General features: G+C 39.7%; 2 protein-coding genes and 1 long non-coding RNA gene across 4 annotated transcripts in view; 2 read left to right on the top strand and 1 right to left on the bottom strand.

The window, feature by feature from the left end:
- rapgef5a (Rap guanine nucleotide exchange factor (GEF) 5a) overlaps positions 1-4,308 on the top strand; it is a 49,991-nt gene extending 45,683 nt beyond the window's left edge. Inside the window, exons 25-26 of the mRNA XM_082520345.1 lie at positions 146-200; positions 742-4,308. Of these exons, the coding sequence (XP_082376471.1) occupies positions 146-200; positions 742-860 (174 nt within the window). The 3' untranslated portion in view covers positions 861-4,308. The remainder of the gene's footprint in view (positions 1-145; positions 201-741) is intronic.
- A 1,938-nt stretch (positions 4,309-6,246) lies between these two features.
- LOC309698074 lies at positions 6,247-15,770 on the bottom strand. 2 transcript variants are annotated; one of them, XR_014274003.1, is made up of 5 exons: positions 11,748-15,770; positions 8,327-8,376; positions 7,331-7,362; positions 6,967-7,052; positions 6,247-6,565 (listed from the first exon to the last, which is right to left on the bottom strand). It is a non-coding gene; the product is annotated as an uncharacterized lncRNA (long non-coding RNA). The 2 variants fall into 2 exon arrangements; XR_014274004.1 differs by lacking the exon at positions 11,748-15,770 and having other exon boundaries at positions 8,327-8,412.
- On the top strand, positions 8,910-11,324 carry LOC309698072 (lactose-binding lectin l-2-like; the record flags this gene model as incomplete). Its single annotated transcript, XM_082520346.1, has 2 exons — positions 8,910-8,997; positions 9,339-11,324. The coding sequence occupies 2 exons, from the start codon at positions 8,910-8,912 to the stop codon at positions 9,770-9,772; spliced, it is 522 nt and encodes a 173-aa protein (XP_082376472.1). The 3' UTR covers positions 9,773-11,324.
- Positions 15,771-18,456: the final 2,686 nt, after the last annotated feature.

Here is an 18,456-nt window from a genome sequence, read left to right as displayed (position 1 = left end):
AAACGCTGGCCTGTTGAAATGTGTTTGGTTTGTAAAAAGATGGATGTTTTGGACAAAAGAAAAGCTCTTGATGTTTACCAGAACAAATGTGATCTTTCCAGTTTAATGTCACCCTAATGCAACATGTGTTCTCTTAAACCAACAGCATATGATTGCAGACACGGTGAGAATGATTCGCCACTGCCAAAGTGACCAGTCAGGTGGGTTATGTCATTTTTTTACTGAACTGAATCTTTAGGTTCAAAGTCGCGCTTCTGATCACTCTATAGTGTAGTTAGGAAGGACATCCAATGTAAAACATATCAAACATGCAGGTTGCTGAAGTTTAGGTACTTATTAAGTATATGGTATATACTTTTCACAGTGTAAACAAATCATATACTTCCAGTAGTTTATAATCCATAAAGGAGCTGTCACATATATGTATGTACTACACATTAGAAGTTTGTGTCTATCTATAATGCCATGACATCAAAAAGTAAATATAAATATTAAAAGATAGTTGTTTTTTCTTCTGGAAGCTGTTGTTTATGCTGTTTTCAAATCCTTGAGAAGAATCTGTCGCCATCTGCAGCTCAGTTAGTGTACTGCATTTTTACCTGAGTCAGTTTCTTCCAGTTTCCAAGCAACCATTTCCAGACAGTCTTTTATTTCTTTCCAAGGCTGTAATACAGTGTGTTTGTAGTAACTGTGTGTGTATGTTGTGTTGAATCCACTGATGTGTGTGCGTTTGTCTTTTAGGCAACGAGGTAATTGGGGTCGACAGTGCGGAGGTGAGGGCGAGCGTTCACTACCTGCACATTATCGACAATCAGCAGACGCTCTTTGAACTTTCACACAAACTGGAGCCCCGCGCTTAAACAGAGACGCATGCACACACACACACACACACACACACACACACACACACACACACACACACACTCACTCACTCACTCACTCACTCACAGAGACACAATGGTGGAAATGCTGCTGTGTGACGTAGAGGACGCTCTGTACACGACAATGTCACATGCCGACAACAAATTATGCTACCAGCTGTGGTGCCAAATGGACAACAAGGTGTGCTCTGGTAAAAGCCAAACACATGCCAAGAAAGGATTCATAAACTGCGCACGACCTGTGAACTTTCTACAAGAACCGAATCTGCGCAGCGAAGTGGAGATTTGCCAAACGCAGACACAGAGCAGAGGAGGCTGTAATTAGTTTGTACAGTATCTATTGGACTGAGTATGTCATCGTTTTGTTCTTGTGATCGATCTTTTGTTATTTATTAGCCTGTTCAGCAGGTGGAATTTTTAAACTTTATTTTTTTTGCCGTCACGTCGTCGTGCCCCCTGAGGGGTCAGTAAGGAGTCGATAGCCTCCTCGTTACATTTCAGTTCAGCTACAAACACAAAAGCACCTGTAGAGGAGTGAAGGACCTGTGGCCACAATCGCTACTGTGGGTGCTCTAATCTGATTTTATCTACATGGAACATCTTTGACTTGTGATACATTAACTCCGCACATGCTGTAGTTATTTAGTTGATGGGGTGCAGCTTTTTTCTTGTTACTGTGATGAGGCAGCACACTTTCCACAGCGATACTCACTCAGACTTTCTCTGTGATCTATAGAGTCTGTGAGTCAAGGTGCACCGTTAACAGTGAAGGAAACACTGGACAAGCTGAAGTTTTTTTTTGTCCAACTCCTGTTTGACTTTTAAGGCCGACGCCCTTCGCGCACTCTTCTCTATGGTGTTTTTGTGTGAACAGTTACTGATAACACTGCATTGTGTATATGGACCTACACATTTTTCAGTGCCAAAACTCACGTGGAGTCTTGCAGCACAGATTGTTCTATGAGGCTCTTGGTTTGTTTGGGAATCCGTGTCTTTTTGTCACAGAGTTTTATTTCCTGGAATAAGGAAAATCTGACGTCTTAGTTCTCACTGAGATGCTGTTTGACTTCATCGTGACTGAGTTCAGGTTGTGTGTGTGAGATTGTATCGGGCTTCTGTTGAAACAAGGCCCCAGCACAGAGCTATGTTCTTTTTTTTATGTTTGTTGTTGTGTTTTATTGTGTTAGACAGATAAAGTATTCCAACTCAAGACATAAATAATAGCTTTGTGCCACAGAATTGTGGTTTAATTCTGTACCCCTTGAAGCGCTTTTTCTAACCTGAGTGGTTTCTGTCGTATTTCAGGTCCACTTATAGAACAAAATGACTGAGTGTGCCTCAGAAGTTAGTGAGGGCGGTCTCTGCCTACCTTTAGAAAAACCCAGAAACTAGTCTAATGGTCATAAAACCACATCTTTCTTGATATATGCTGAGGTGTCAGAGGTCATCATTAAGGGTTCAATAAGAGTTAAGAGGAGATTTCAATTAATTCCTACTGACTGAAAATATCACTTCATGCAGAAGTGGTCTCATGTAAACTCTTTGAAAGATAACAAAGGGAGAGACTGAATAATGGAAGCACAATTACAGAGAATTCCTGTATAATAACACGTGCATGGATGGGATATTTAATTTTGGTTCTTCTATAGATTGTTGAACCTTTTAATTGTGGTTCTCCTAAAGAAATCTACTTTGAATCCAATTAGTTCCCAAGTTATGTTGTTGTCTTGTTGATAAAGCCATAAGACGTGAAAAACCCTTATTTAATATTTCCATTAGTAGAATCTGCCGTCTTGTTACACAAACTATCACTCTGCGAAAGAAATTGACTACTGGATGAATCACAGAGGAGTAATGACAGATGATGAGAAATAGAGATTAAGGGAAAAACATACTAGTATTTTCATTGTTTTGTGCCCGATATCTGTTCATGTCTTGCCTGTTTTTTCAGCAATACATTTCTGCTGAGTGGGAGGAAACATCTGTAGGCTTTCTTCCACATTGCCACATGTGTGTTGCATTGTTTTTGATTCTTCTAAGGCAAGACATTAGGATGAAGTGCAATACAGTAGAAATGTTGCCACAAGTGTCCACCATCATCATTTAAACACTTTCACAGCAAAGAGCTGTTTTTTCCACCTCTAGATCAGAACCTTCTTAAAGTTCTTGACACTGTTTTAGTGCCAAAGGCATCGTTGGTTCTTTACAAGAAAGAACTCAAGGATGTGAAGGTGAAGAGTCACGTTAAACATAGTTCTTGTGTTATAAGCTGCTTCTCACTGTGCATTAAAGATTCTTTGAAATATACACTCTAACCCTTTTGTTGTCACTGAGTGTTTTGCAGACACAGCTTTAGTCTGCATTTCATTGCTTTGTATTTATCTCAAGAGTCTTGGAGTCGTGTAAAATCCTCGAGTCCAGTCGTGCTTTAGAGAAAGAAAACTGACACGTTCAGAATTAGTTAAAAGTCGGATTGAGCATTCATCTGTATACATCTGATGTTTGCCATCATTTGCTGCACGTTGCTGCACTAAACAAATTTAACCTTCTTATTACTTTAATTTGTTTGGCTTTATTTTTTCTCTTCAAATTTTTAAAGATTCCTTTTTTGGTTGTGGGGAAAGCAAGCTGGTGATTCTTTGCCTGGCTAGAGGTGATAAATGAGAGCCATGATCTGTTTGAATTCAGTGTCACATGAAGGCCTCGTGGTAGTCATTTTTACTATTAACCTGTAAACAAAGCGCACATGCACACACACCTCTGCTCGTTGTGTTGAGAGAGCAGAAGTTATTTATTGTAATATATTGTTTATTTATGTATTTCATAGGTGGAAAAAAATGTCTCTGTTTTTTGTGCCATGTCAGGAACTTTAACAGTGCAGAAGAAGATGTTTGTGGTTTGAAACTGCAAAAGAGGGAAAGTAAAAGGACTTGCTGTCACGTTCTGTGGCCACATGAGGGCAGCAGAGGACCAGATCAGAGATCAGATTTCTTTTGTTGTTGTTGCTTTTTTTTGTTAGCAGTAAAAACTGTAATAGGGAGGAGACCAACAGAGACTCTATGTAGTGTTACTCGGCCACTGTTATGAGTGTCTAAAGTTACTTTTTTTTTTAGAACAGTGTTGTTTAAAACCTGTTTGCATGACGAAAAAAACAAAACAAAACCACAATGTTCACAATACAAGAGAGGACATGTTGAAGGCTTTGTACTATTGTAATATTGTTGATGTGTAAATATATGCCTATGTTTGGTATGTTATTTATCTGTTGTAAATGGGGAAAAAAAAAGAAAGTCAACCACAAAGCAATACGTCTCCCTTTGTCTCCCCTCGACCTTCAGACGGCTGAAGTCACGTCTTTTCTAAAGCTGCGTTTTACTATGTGAAGATTTTACTGAAAAGGAATAAATTATAGGTTTTATGTGACATATCTCCAGGTGTTTGTCTTTTTGTTGGCCGATGTTCGGATACTATGTAGATGTTGACGAGTGAATGTGGTGGCTGATGCGACGACAGTCGTATTAGACTCGGTTCAGTGTAATCTCTGAAGTATGTTTGATTATGTCAAAATCTGACTGACAGTGGAGAAGGGAAGGTCTTTTCTGTCTTATATTCAAATCCTGTGCAGTTACGCCCAAATGAAGTTTAGTTTTTTATTTGGAGAAAGTGCTTTTGGCCAGTGATATTTGACTAACTTTGCACTCACCCTCTCTGGGGTCCATAAAAGAAAGCATCCAGTCACATTTCTCTATAGGATTCTTGGTGACATCCACCTTTTAAATTCCAGCAACACACTTTATCAAAAGTGACGGATTAAAGCCCTAACACGATGACCTTGTCTTCTTGCTGGTTCTGGGTGCTCTATCGACTTCAGATGAACAAGAAGTACATTTATTGTGTGGTAACTGTCCCCAACCCCTGGTACAGCTACAGCTGCTACATGCACAATGCTGTAACTATGACCTGGGCTGATGCAGAGCTGCACTGTGTGTCAGAGGGAACCAACCTTGTGTCCATCCAGTCTGAAGGAACATAATTTTATCCAAACCTTGTGTAAGACCTTAAGTGGTGAAAATGTCTTCACTTGGATCGGACTTGGTGACATTCACAAAGAAGGCAGATGGATGTGGTCTGATGGATCTCAAGTCAGCTTTGAATTATGGGGTCAAGGAAAGGAGACCTGTGCACACATAAACTTTGGCCCAGATGTTATATGGAATGACCTTGAGTGTCCAAAAAACCCCCTTTCTTTTGTATGTGCAACTCGCACTACTGGTCGTTAGGAATTTAAAAGAAAAGACATGTCTGATACAACTTACTAATTATGACTGTATAAACTGGTTAAAACACTTTAAGACTGCACAGTAAAGATTCATGTTGTTATGATGTCATGATCCATGATCAGATGTTTACTTTTGTTTATTTGTTTACACGTGTGGCTCCTTCCATTAGATCATGTGCAGGTGTGTGCAGCTCTCCTCTCTGCTCCAGCTGAAAGCCACCTCAGCCCACTCGCTGCCTCCTCTCACTGTTCTTATTGTTAGGAATAAATATCAGATGCACAATTTGCATTACATTTTGTGATTTACATTGCATGTTAAATATTATTCAATATTGTGAGTCCTCCTGAACCCATTAAGACATTTCATATTAAACATCCTGACATTCTGATGTTATCTAACTCCTGGGCTTATGTTTTGTTGATTTTATATCCTTGTGATTTGTATCTTGAAAGACAACATAAATTAACTTTACTTGCATATTTGCTTAACATTGCTGTGCTGAGGAGAGACTGAGAACGGTGCCTTCATGGTGAAATGCTGTCTGCTATTTCCACAACTTAAAGCAGCATAGTTTAGTCTTTGATTCCAAGCCTCCCCGCCCCCATCAAATGGTTTTGTTTTTGTCTCTGCTTTGAAACGCCAACAGCCCCCAGAATGGAGCACAAGTTATGCAGAACCTCTGTGGATTAAGTGAATGCAAACTCTAAAAGCAAGATGTCTGACGTTCAACAGACAGTACTGCTGTAGTATTTCCAAAGATGTTGTGTATTTTTCTATCCAGGTATGTATTTTACTATATTAGCAGTAGGAATGTTTCTGGCGATTAATTTCTTAGGGCGTTTTCACACCTGTTTACTCTGGTCTCAATTGGTTGATGAATTTGTAAACTTGTACTTCCCCCCTGGTTAGGTTTGTTTTCAGATACAGAACAATCCAGGTCAACTCCAAGTGGATTTGGGAGGAGTTTTTTGAGGCCATGGAAGAAGACTTTCGGACTGCCTTGAAGCGATTCTGGCAAACACTCAGGCGACCCAGGAGAGGGTAGGCAGCAACCACAGTGAATAGTACAGCTGTCATGCCATGGCAGTTATCCCCGACAGAATTTGTGTCCATGCGTTTAGGCTGAATCTGCCACAATTTGTTCCCCAGTGTTCAAATCATGGAAAAACGTGGTTTGAGAACGTGGTATACTGAGTTTAAATGAATCGAGTTTACACAGACGTGATTATTCTGTTATCAGGCAACAACACTTATCACTTATCTTGGTTGGAATGGAGGCGGAGTCAACTGGATCCCCTCACCTTGTCCAGCAACAAGGAGCGAGCTCCAGACGCAGGGGAAACAGATACCTTTGCACGCCGCCTGCCTGAGTCCTGTGTTTTTGTCCTGCTCCAGACGTCGGGTCTGGTGCACAAGAAAAAAAGTCGTGAATATGCAATCATAGAATGATGCACAAGACCAGACACCAGACAGACAAAATTATTAGCCTTAATATTACACCTTTCTTACAAAACAAGAGTCAAGTTTTTACCTTTTATAACTATACTACTTAAAACTACTAAACTACTTAAAGTTTTGTTAAAGTTCCTTAATGTGGCATTTACATCCTGTGCTTTCACTTTCTGTATGTTTGATTATATAAGCGGGGTCACTTGCAGGTCACCAAATACTGTTCATTATCTGCTGTAAATATCTGGACTCTGTTGTTAGTTCAGGATAGAATAGTTTTATTATAAAAGTCATTCTTGGCAAAATGATATAAAAGTAAACACACATGTACTGTATTGTCACAAGCATTTACTCACCCATCCAAATCATTGAATTCAGGTGTTCCAATCACTTCCATGGCCACAGGTGTATAAAATCAAGCACCTCGGCATGCAGACTGCTTCTACAAACATTTGTGGAAAAAAATATCTCACTCTCAGAAGCTCAGTGAATTCCAGTGTGATACCGTAACAGGATGCAACCCGTGCAACAAGTCCAGTCATCAAGTTATCTTGCTGCCAAATGTTCCACAGTCAGCTATTAGTGGTATTATAAAAAAGTGGACGTGATTGGGAATGACAGCAACTCAGCCACAAAGTGGTAACAGTCCCGGTCTCCCTTCAGGGTTTCCACAGATTCCAAATAATTACCAAACGTTCATGTGAAATAAAGGCTGCTCACCACTCCATATCCACAGGTCCTCCAAGCAAAACCTGAGCACAGGGAGAAGCAGGTTAGACAATGGATTATGGCGCGAAACAAAAACTGCAAATCTCATAATTCAAAAGAGGACATATTGAAGGATTTGTAATGATGTAGTATTATTGATGCCTATACTGTCAGCAGCCAAGATCTATTGCAAACTATCAAAAGATGGATTCAGGGTTACCTGATCCAGCGCTAACTATAAACTTTATCAAAAATGAAAATTTAAGCCTAATTTTAAAAGTAGAGTGGGTGTCTGTCTCCCAAATCCAAACCGGAAGCTGGTTTCACAGAAGAGGGGCCTGCCTCCCTTTCTATTTTATACATCCTAGAAACCACAAGTAAACCAGCAGCCTGACTGCAACATGCTCTCTTGGGGTGATACTACAGTACTATGGTAATAAGCATACAACAATAAAAATGTAAAAACAAAACAAAACTTCGCAGTTCAATTTGCTGTGAACTTAATGAGTTTAAAAAAATAAACTGTGGCATGTGTGAAAGCTTGTGCAAATGTTTACATAAAATCTCAGAATTCTGTAAGTTCCTTAATGTGGTATTTGACAACTATTTAAGACTTGTAGCTAATAAATCTCGTGGCTTTTGCCAGCTAGAATGACATCTTTTGCTTTTGCTTTCTGTGGAGTTATGTGTGCAGGTCCAAATACTATTCATCCTTATCTGATGAAATAAGATAATTTCATCAGATAAGTCGAGGTGGATATCTGTAAATACCAGGACTTTGTTCTTAGTCTATTTTTATGTTTTGTTTTTTAGTTTATGATAGACTGCTTTTATTGTATCATGAAAGTTCTAGTAACTTTAGCATGTATTTTTGATGGTCAGTGTGAGCAGCTAGGGAAATGGCCTGACTGAGATATGAAAATGTGTGTGTGTGTGTGTGTGTGTGTGTGTGTGTGTGTGTGTGTGTGTGTGTGTGTGTGTGTGTGTGTGTGTGTGTGTTGCCCTCACCGTTGTCAGTGTCTGCATTTGGGTCCTCATGTTGTAATTCTTCATAGAAACTAAAAAGCATAATGACATAATAGTGCTGACATTAAAACCAAAGTGAGAAAACAACACATTTATTAATAAATATGTCTTAATAGTTTGTTATTTTCTTATTTACTTTAAATTGTCCTGCCAAAATGAAAGAGATGATCCTTCTGTGTGGAAGGACTTTGTTCTCTTTATGTTAGATTAACTCATCTGTTTTACTTTTCCTTTCGTAGCTCTCACCTGTCCTGTTTAATTGTTCATGACCTTGATAAGGCTTTTTACCATGCAATAAATATATAACTACATAAAATAAAGAGTCACATTCTCCTGAATGTGCCAAGAGGAAATGACTGTTCAACAGTTAAACAATTATGAATTTCTTTGGAATTTGATTTTTTCAGGCTTATATTTAATGTTATTGTTTATGGTGGAGAGTTTTGGTCTATCTGACCAATGATATCACACCAGCAGTAAAAACACCCACTCAGGCAGCTATAAAAGAAACCATCCTGTACAAAGAAGCTGCAGCAGCTCCTCATGTGAGACTTAAAGCTTCAACATGATCTTGCTCCTCTTCTTGTTTGGTCTGGCTCTGGGTGCTCCTTCTGAGTCTCCCTCTGATGACAATGAAGTGAAGCAACAACCTGGTAACCGTCTCATTTTCTAGCTCTTATTTTCCCTTATTTACTTTTACCTTTATTTGTGGTTATTATGTTAGCAAAAGATCATTTTATGTGGATATTTGTTATCTCATGCTCCTCTTCTTTGGAACTGTGAATGAGGGAAAAGCTTTTGCTGAATGCATTTGACCAGTGGCATTATTTCAACTGTGCAGCCATGATTCTCTGCAGCGCTTAAATTAAAGCAGTTACTTGTTTCAATACCAGCAGAGCATTTTCACCTCTGTTTCTGTGACTCTGAGAAAAAAATCTCTTTTTCTCAACTTTTTAACAGTTTCATCCAGCCCTGAATTCTGTTTTCCTTTCAGGTGAACGGAAATTTAAACTGCAACGTGGAGCCTGTCCCATGTTCTGGTGGAGCTTCAATGACCGCTGCTACAAATATGTCGCCACCCGCATGACCTGGGCTGATGCAGAGGTCTACTGTTTGTCACAGGGAGCCAACCTGGTGTCCATCCGCAATACAGAGGAACAGAGTTTTGTGAAAAACCTGATCCAGAACTTTGACCACGCAGAGGGACTCACCTGGATTGGACTCAGTGACAAGCATAAAGAAGGCACCTGGATGTGGTCCGATGGTTGTCCACTGCGTTTTGTCTACTGGAGTCCAGCACAACCAGATAATGAGGGAGGAAATGAACACTGTGTTCACACCAATGTAGTATCAGATAAGAAATGGAATGACTACACGTGTGCTACCAATTTACCTTATGTTTGTGCAACACGCATTACCTGTCCTTAGAAGCACCAAACCTTCTGTTCCTGCTAGTACAATGCTACAATAAAGATGTGAATGCACACTGTAACCTGTCTTTTGTGTGTCTGTGCAAAAGTCATTAAATTTCACTCACCTTGATTTTCATGAATACAGAATCATCCACTGGTAGCTCTGATGGTGGATCACAGGGAATATTTACTCATTGTTTTAATCTCACAGCCAGTGTTGGGGACTAACGGAATACATGTACCGCCGTTACACATTTAAAATACAAAATATGAGTAACTGTATTCCGCTACAGTTACCGTTTACCGTTTACTTTGTTGAAATAAATGGATTACATAGCGGTCTTTTCCTGTTTCATATGTTAGGCTATGCCCTCTCTATTTTTGGTAATTCCACGCTGGTGTAAAACCAGACAAAACACACATTAAGAGGTAGTAATACCTGTGTCTCAATCTAACGGTCCACGTCACCCCTATTTGCAGCCCATATAATGACGCGAAGAAGTGTTTTAAAAAATTATTCAAAAAATTATTTAATAAGAAGGCAACAGGCAGAGTGTTACAGGCATCGCCCTAAAGAATGTAGCCTCACGGGCAGTGTAGTTCGTGCTGCAGGGAGAATGGACTGCCATACCTGTTATGTGTCTGTGAGCGCCAGGAGGGAGAAAAAGGAGAGTTGAAAAGTATGAGTTGTCACCGACCAGAAACGGGAGCTGGAAGCATGTAAATATAATAATAACCACTGCAGCCAAAAACAGTGCCTGATGAGCCCAGTTGTAAGTAAGCTATTAAGACTGTACACTGTGTTCGTGTTTTTCTCCCAAACAATAAGTTCTGTTGGAGCAGCCTTTCAACGGCTCTCTCTGTCTCTCGCTAGAAAAGTTGACCCAGACAACAAAGTAAAGCTAGTTTTCAGCTACCAGTGTTGGGACTAGAGATGGCACGATACCACTTTTTTATGTCCGATACCGATACCGATATCATAAATTTGGATATCTGCCGATACCGATATGAATCCGATATAGTGTTTTTTAATCAACAAAACTGTGTTTTAAATATTTTGCTGCATTTTTTATAAGTTCATACTCAAGTTTAAAACAACAACTACACTAAAGCTATTCTGTTATACCTGTATGCAAAAAAAAATATTTCATAGTACAGCAATACTGATCAATCTAATAAACTTAAACCTACACCATCCTCCCTATTCTGGTATTTTAAAGAGTACTTAGCATAAATATTAAGCAACCTAACTAATAGGGTTCCAACTCCCAGCAACAACAAAAATAAATAAATAAAAAATAGGGAACCACCCCTCACCCTCCACCTCATGATGCTTAATCGACGTAATCAACCTTAATTTGATGCAGTGTGAAAAAAAATGCACAGAAATAAATTATTTTTCAAGAAATATTAAATAGATTCAACATCTTTCTTCAACAAAATTGCAGACTGCACAGATGGTACCTTCCCAAAGGAAAAAGTACTATAGCTTACTAGGGTATATATATTAGACTTAATAGTTACTATATACAGTAATGGACTTCTATACATTTTGCATCAAATTAAAACTTTGGGTGTCAGATAATTCTTTATTAAAAGCGAGACATTTTAAATGAGAATAAGAAAGAAAAGTATGTCTTTGTGCCCCATTTTCCCCGTTCATGCCTTATCGGCCCCCCTGGCTAAACTTTGCTAGATCCGCCCCTGCACAGTTACCAGCGTCAGCTACGTAGAAAAAGATCCTCGAGTAGAAAGTAATAATAAATAAATTCTAACAACAGCTGATCAAGCTTAAACGTGCTGCTGTTGTTTAGCCGCTGGTTTCCTCTTTCTGGTGCAACGTGGGCCAAAAGCAAACTAGAGACACGGACTCACGACAGAAAAGCCGATCAGCTGATCATTAAGCAGTTTCATGATTGAAGTAGCAGCCGGAGAGGCAGTCGCTTGTTAAGCTTAACGTGGGAATGCTTTACATTCAGAGATGGACTTACACACTTGCTTTACTTCTCTCGGGATAACTTTGTCGGAGATGAAATGCTGGGTTGCTAGTGAAGCTCCACATGCTATCCAGACCACTGACAGGTCCCGCATGCCACAGCCGCTCTATCACGTGATGCATACTGCTCCGACGTGCTAACGTTCTGAGGTGAGTTACGGCGTGTTGCAAGTTTTGTGAGGTGCTTTCGTGATATTTAATGGATCGGATTACATTTTTTATTTTTCTCCGATATCCGATCCAGTAATTTAGGTCAGTATCGGACCGATACCGATACGTAATATCGGATCGGTCCATCTCTAGTTGGGACTAACGCGTTATTAAGTAACGCGTTACAGTAACTACGTTATTATTGTGGTAACGAGCACGGTAACTAGTTATTATGCCAAAACCAGGAACGCGTTACTCGTTACTGGGATTTAGATAGGCTCGTTATTCGTTACTTCGTGTGGTGGCTATCGCGGAGCTTCCACAGATTCAATAACATTAGCAAGTGGTGGAAGCCAGCAGGTGGAGGATGGAAAAGGGAGGCAAGAGGAGAGACCCGAAGCAGCTGCCGGTCTGAGTATCAGGTGAACTGAACTTCAGGTAAGAAGTTATGACCTGCAGTGTATCTGAGTCACATATAAACCAAGTTTAGGTGGAGTTTATTTTCGTTATGCTGACTTTTTCGTACTGAGTACTAGCTAGCATGACGGGGTTTCTATACAGCTGGGTGGGTGCTATGTTACTGATGTTGAACTTTATATTGTTCATAGGTTAATTATTAGAGTTTCCAACCGTCCCGTAAAAAACAGAATCGTCTCGTATTCAGAGAAAATATTACGGGTTTCGTATTGAGGTGAAAAGGAACATTTTGTCCTGTACTTCAGCTACAATGAAAAAGACACAACGCTGGAGTTATTCTGTGTTTACGCTGCACAGCTGCCTCTTCTTCTCTCATTCTCTCCCCCTCCCTCTCCTGTTTCTACTTCAATCATGAAACTGATCAATGATCAGCTGATCGGCTCTCTTGTTTGTTTATCGTCCACTTTGCGCCAGAAAGAGGAAACCAGCGGATGTCGCGCTAAACAACAGCAGCACGTTTAAGCTTAATCAGCTGTTGTTAGAATTTATTTAATATTACTTTCTACTATCAGCTGATGTTTGCTGGAGCCACAGCTGTAAAGCTGCTGGTCATGATATGGTTTGGTTATCTGGTGAGAGGGAAACATGAAGATGAAACCAGGAGATGTCCTTACTGAATCATCAGAGCTGAACAGGTGATGGAGAAACAGGTTTACCTTTTAGGTGACATGAATGAGTTGAAGGGAAGTTATGAACTGTTTCTGAGAGACAAATAACCCCAGGATCCTTTTCTAAGTAGCTGACAGCTGATAACTGTGCAGGTGCGGATCTAGCAAAGTGTTGCCAGGGGGCCAGGTAGGACATTAACAGGGAGAGGTGGGCACGAAGAAATACTTTTCTTTCTTATTCTCATTTAAAATGTCTCGCTTTTAAAAAAATAATTATCTGAGTCTTACAACAAACGATTGATAGATTGATGCATATATACCATCAGAACAGTGTACATCACTGTCACAACAGCGTTTGTTTTCATTCAAAGGCTTTATGATTTTTCCTATAATGGTGGGCCAGTTTCTAGTCAAAATGCCCGGGACGATTTTTTTTTTTTGTCCCAGTCCAGCCCTGTAAGCAGCTCATCTGCAGTCTGGTGTTACCTACATCTTCCTATTCGGAAGGCAGAATTTCCGAGTTCTGAGTACAATCGAAAGCACCACGACTGCAGTTTTTGTGTTGGATGTAAAAAGCAGGCTAGAATCATGTGGCGGTCAACGACGGTCCAGGCGTGGGATTTGTCTTGTGGAAATGTGCACATTATTTTTTCCTTTCTATTGGTAGGTGGCACAGTGCACTTGTGGCAAGTAAGCAAGCTAGAAGACTTGCAAACTTGCTGGGTATCCAGTTACGGAAGCAACACATTAACAAGAGAATTCTGAGTAAAACCAAAGTTACTTTCCCTAGTAACTAGTTACTCTGAAAGTAATGAGTAACTTGAAGTAACTGAGTTACTTTTGATAGAAGTAACTAGTAATGTAACTAAGTTACTAATTTAAAGTAACTTACCCAACACTGTCAGCTACGAGCGCGACACAGAACCCGACTATTAGCCAGAGGTCCCTTTACTACGGTTCAGTGCCGCAGACATGTTTTATATACGTGCAGAATAGTTTTTTTTACAAGATCGCTGCAAAAAGTGCAGCCTTACCTAATGTCCACCCTACTGTTACTCATTTTATATTAAGATTTAAAAATCTAGTTGGTGTTGGTATGGCGAGTAGCCTTTAGTAATAGTAATAAATCACACAGCAATAGTACATTCATGTAGTTGTAAAAAGCATCCAAAGTATTCAGAATACGTTACTCTCGTTGAGTAACGTGACAAAATACGTTACAAACTACATTTTGGGGCATGTATTCTGTAATCTGTAGTGGAATACATTTTAAAAGTAAACCAACACTGCTCACAACTAACGTTAATATATTTTTAAATGACCTACAGCAGACCAGACGAAGTTTGCATGAACATGCTTTTCAGCATCACCTTTATTAACTGCTTTTCTTCCACACGTGGCTGCAGCTCTGCAGCTGCCAGCCACTCACATCATCATCAACAACAACAGCAGACAGAGCACAGATTTTAAGCCGGCGAAGCGTGATTGCAGATGCCGTGCAGGTGCTTCCATCATCCCTGCAGCGCCACCACAGACCACACCCTGCCACAATATTGAAGCAGGAGTAAAAAACACCCAACATCTATACTGAACTTTTTTTGTTTAATTGTTTTGCTGAAAAAGCCTTTTTAAAATAAAATACAATCAAATAAATTACCAAAGAAACCAGCTCCTGGTACAGCTACAGCGACCGCTGCTATATGCACAATGCCATAGCTATGACCTGGGCTGATGCAGAGCCACACCGTGTGTCAGAGGGAACCAACCTTGTGTCAACCCACAGTCTTGGAGAGGCATAATTTTATCAAAACCTTGAGTAAGACCTGAAAGTGGTTAAAATGTCTTCACCAGGATCGGACTCAGTGACATCATCATCATCATCATCATTGTTTATTTATATAGCACTTTAGAAACACACAAGGCTGACCAAAGTGCTGAACAATAGAAACATAATAGATACCATAAGAATAATAAATACGATAAAATAATAAACATAGCGAAAACAATAAAATACAAGTCAGTCAACCACTGAGTCAAAAGCCAGTGAATAAAAATGCGTTTTCAATCTGGATTTAAAAACCAGAACTGATGTCGATTGCCTAATGTGAAGAGGAAGATTATTCCAAAGCTTAGGACATTCACAAAGAAGGCAGATGGATGTGGTCTGATGTGGGTCTCAAATCAGCTCTGAATTTTGGGGTTAAGGAGAGCCAAACAACGCTGAAGGAAAGGAGAACTGTGCACGTGGAATGAGCTTGAGTGTTCAAAAACAATTTCCTTTTTATGTGCAACTCGCACTGTTTGTCGTTAGGAATTTAGAAGAAAAGATGTCTGATATAACTTACTAACTATGAACTATATACTATATATAAACTGGTTAAAGCACATTAAGACTGCACAGTAAAGATTCATGTTGTTATGATATCATGATCCATGATCAGATGTCATTTTTGTTTACATGTGTGGCTCCTTCCATTAGAGCAGGTGTGTGCAGCTCTCTCCTCTCTGCTCCAGCTGAAAGCCACCTCGGCCCTCGCGCTGCCTCCTCTCATTGTTCTTATTATTGGGAATGTAAGAAATTTCAATTTTTATAGGTAACTGGAAAAATACCTTTGACGCACAGAAAAAAGCACAGAAAAAATTTAGATTCGATAGACTTGGAGGAAAGGTCATTTGAAGATTGAAGTGCTAATATTTAACACCCACGAATACTGAGTCTGTTTGATGATATTGTCGTGTCTTGACTTGCAACACCCTTTTGAATATCAGATGCACGATTTACATTGCGTAATATGTTAAATATTGTTCAATATTGTAAATCTTCCTTGACCCATTAAGACATTTCATTCTGATGTCATCTAACTCCTGGGCTTATGTTGTGTTGATTTTATATCAGGTGAAGCACTTTGTGATTTGTATCTTGAAAAACAATAAATAAATTTATTTTACTTGCATATTTGCTTAACATTGCTGTGCTGAGGAGAGACTGAGAACAGTGCCTTTATGGTGAAATGCTGTCCGCTATTTCCACAACTTAAAGCTGCATAGTTTAGTCTTTGATTCCAAGCCTCCCCCACCCCATCAAATAGTAAACTGCACTTTGTTCACTGCTGTGATGCGATACAACATATTTACGCAGTAAAACAAACACAGCTTTCTGGAACATGTTGAAATTTAACAAATGTCAAAAGAACAAGGAAAAGTCCTATTGTTAGTTATGTGAGATTTTTGTGGAAATATTGGTGTATGGGTGAGTTAAAAGGGCAGCACGGTGGCACGGTGGTTAGCACTGTTGCCACACAGCAAGAAGGTCCTGAGTTCAATTCCACCATCAGGCCAGGGTCTTTCTGTGTGGAGTTTGCATGTTCTCCCCGTGTCTGCGTGGGTTCCCTCCGGGTACTCCGGCTTCCTCCCACCGTCCAAAGACATGCAGTTTGTGGGGATAGGTTAATTGGATAATCCAAATTGCCACTAGGTGTGAATCTGTGAGTGAATGTGAGTGTGAATGGTTGTCTGTCCTTGTGTGTTAGCCTTGCGACAGACTGGCGACCTGTCCAGGGTGTACCCCGCCTCTCGCCCTATGACAGCTGGGATTGGCTCCAGCACCCCCCGCGACCCTGAAAAGGATAAGCGGTAGCGAATGGATGGATGGATGGGTGAGTTAAAAGGGGTTTTGTTGTTTTCTCTGTTTTGAAATACCAACAGCCCCCAGAATGGATATATCTGTATGCCGAACAGTTAGTTTGCTAACTGGTGACTTGTCTGTAGCAGCATTTTAGCTTGTATTTAAATCAATAATTAGCTAAATGTTAAACAGTAAATTAAAATTTCTACATCAAAAGCATATAGTCTAGGATATTTAAAGCTTTCTTCTGATCTGAATGTTCATTTATGTTCAATTAAAGTAAAGAATACACTGTAAAAACAATCGATAGAATCTAACCAGTAAATTTGTAACCATTTGCTACGTAGATTTCTTACCAGGAATTTTACTAATAACATATGGATTGCAAAATTTTAAAATGCAGTAAATTATCTGCTGTGAACCACTTGTTGTTGTGGATTAAACAAACAAACAAACAACCCCAATATAAATACTGGACATTTCTTGTAAATCACTGCAGTAATTTTAAGACCAAAAGGAACTTTTACACACAGGTAAGAGAGTCCAGAGCATCACAGCAGATTCTTTCAATCCATTCAAACAGCTCCAACTCCCCACAGAAAACCATCCACTTCCACACCTCGGCCCAAATATCACTATCTGTGCCCTGCTATGATTTAAGCACTTTTGGAAGAAATTGTCATACATGACACTGTTATGAAAAAAAATCTTCTTTGTACTTTAGAACAACATTACATTTTTTCAGTGCTTTATCATTTTAGTGCTTGTTGTTCAGCTAACGCCATCATTTGCATTACATTTAAACTATCGTCACAGCTAGTGACAAAATAAAGACCCTCTACATTTAGGAAGCAACTGCGATCTCTACCTGTCTGTGAAACTTTCTCAGTAAATGGCATTGGTGTGTTTTGTCCTTTAATAAAATTAATAAAAGAAGATTTATTTCTGATTGCAATCCAGAGTATACTAATAAAACTGGTCTTAAGATATCTGCAAACTTTGTGACATCATGTTGAATTTATAATAAAGTGTAACTTAAAAATAAGGATTAGGGTTAGGGCAGCACTGGCATTGATTCTGTTCATAATTTTTATGGACAGAATTTCTGGGCACAGCCAAGTGGCCGACACTTTCACTTGGGTCTCAGACTCTCATCTCTGCTTTTCATGGATGATGCGCTTTTGTTGGATTCATCAGGTGATGGCCTCCAACTCGCACTGGAACGGTTTGCAGCCAAGTGTGAACCAGTGGAAATGAGAATCAGCACCTCCAAATCTTAGGCCATGGTCCTCAATCGGAAAAGGGTAGAGTGCTGTTGTCCTCTAGCCCTGTAAACCCTGTGTTAGAGAATAAAATTAGTATTAATGTCATGTTAAGTGGGTCCAACTCTTGGCTCCGCCTGGAGCCTGCATCCACACCACAATTACCTAGAAACCAAAATCAGTGAGTAAATACAAACTTCAGACTTGCAAACAACTGTAGGGTCACAGGAGTAATAAGGCATCCAACACCACAGACACAAGTGTGCCATGTGCAGTTTATTACAAATCATTAAAAACACTACTGTTGCCATAATTTCCCCAAATCATGGATCATCCCATCTGTTTAATCAAAACTACTGTAACCAGTGACTTTTCTTAAGTAATGTCACTCACTTGTTTTCACACTATGAGCTCAACAGTGATATGATAATGAGCCCAACACTAAGATGTTCTGTAATCACTACACAACTTGCTTCATTTCACTCATGTCTGCCTGTGTGATGCTGAATCCTCCACAAAGACCCTCAGAAAAAAAAACACATTAGCAGCGAAGCGTCCGGAGGTCAGGTCTGGATCAACAGA

The sequence above is a fragment of the Aulonocara stuartgranti genome (genome assembly GCF_965226115.1).
Source record: "Aulonocara stuartgranti genome assembly, chromosome: 22".
In the NCBI taxonomy this organism is placed as follows: domain Eukaryota; kingdom Metazoa; phylum Chordata; class Actinopteri; order Cichliformes; family Cichlidae; genus Aulonocara; species Aulonocara stuartgranti.
The sequence above is the reverse complement of the archived record's forward strand: the minus strand, read 5'-3'. Positions and strand labels throughout refer to the sequence as shown.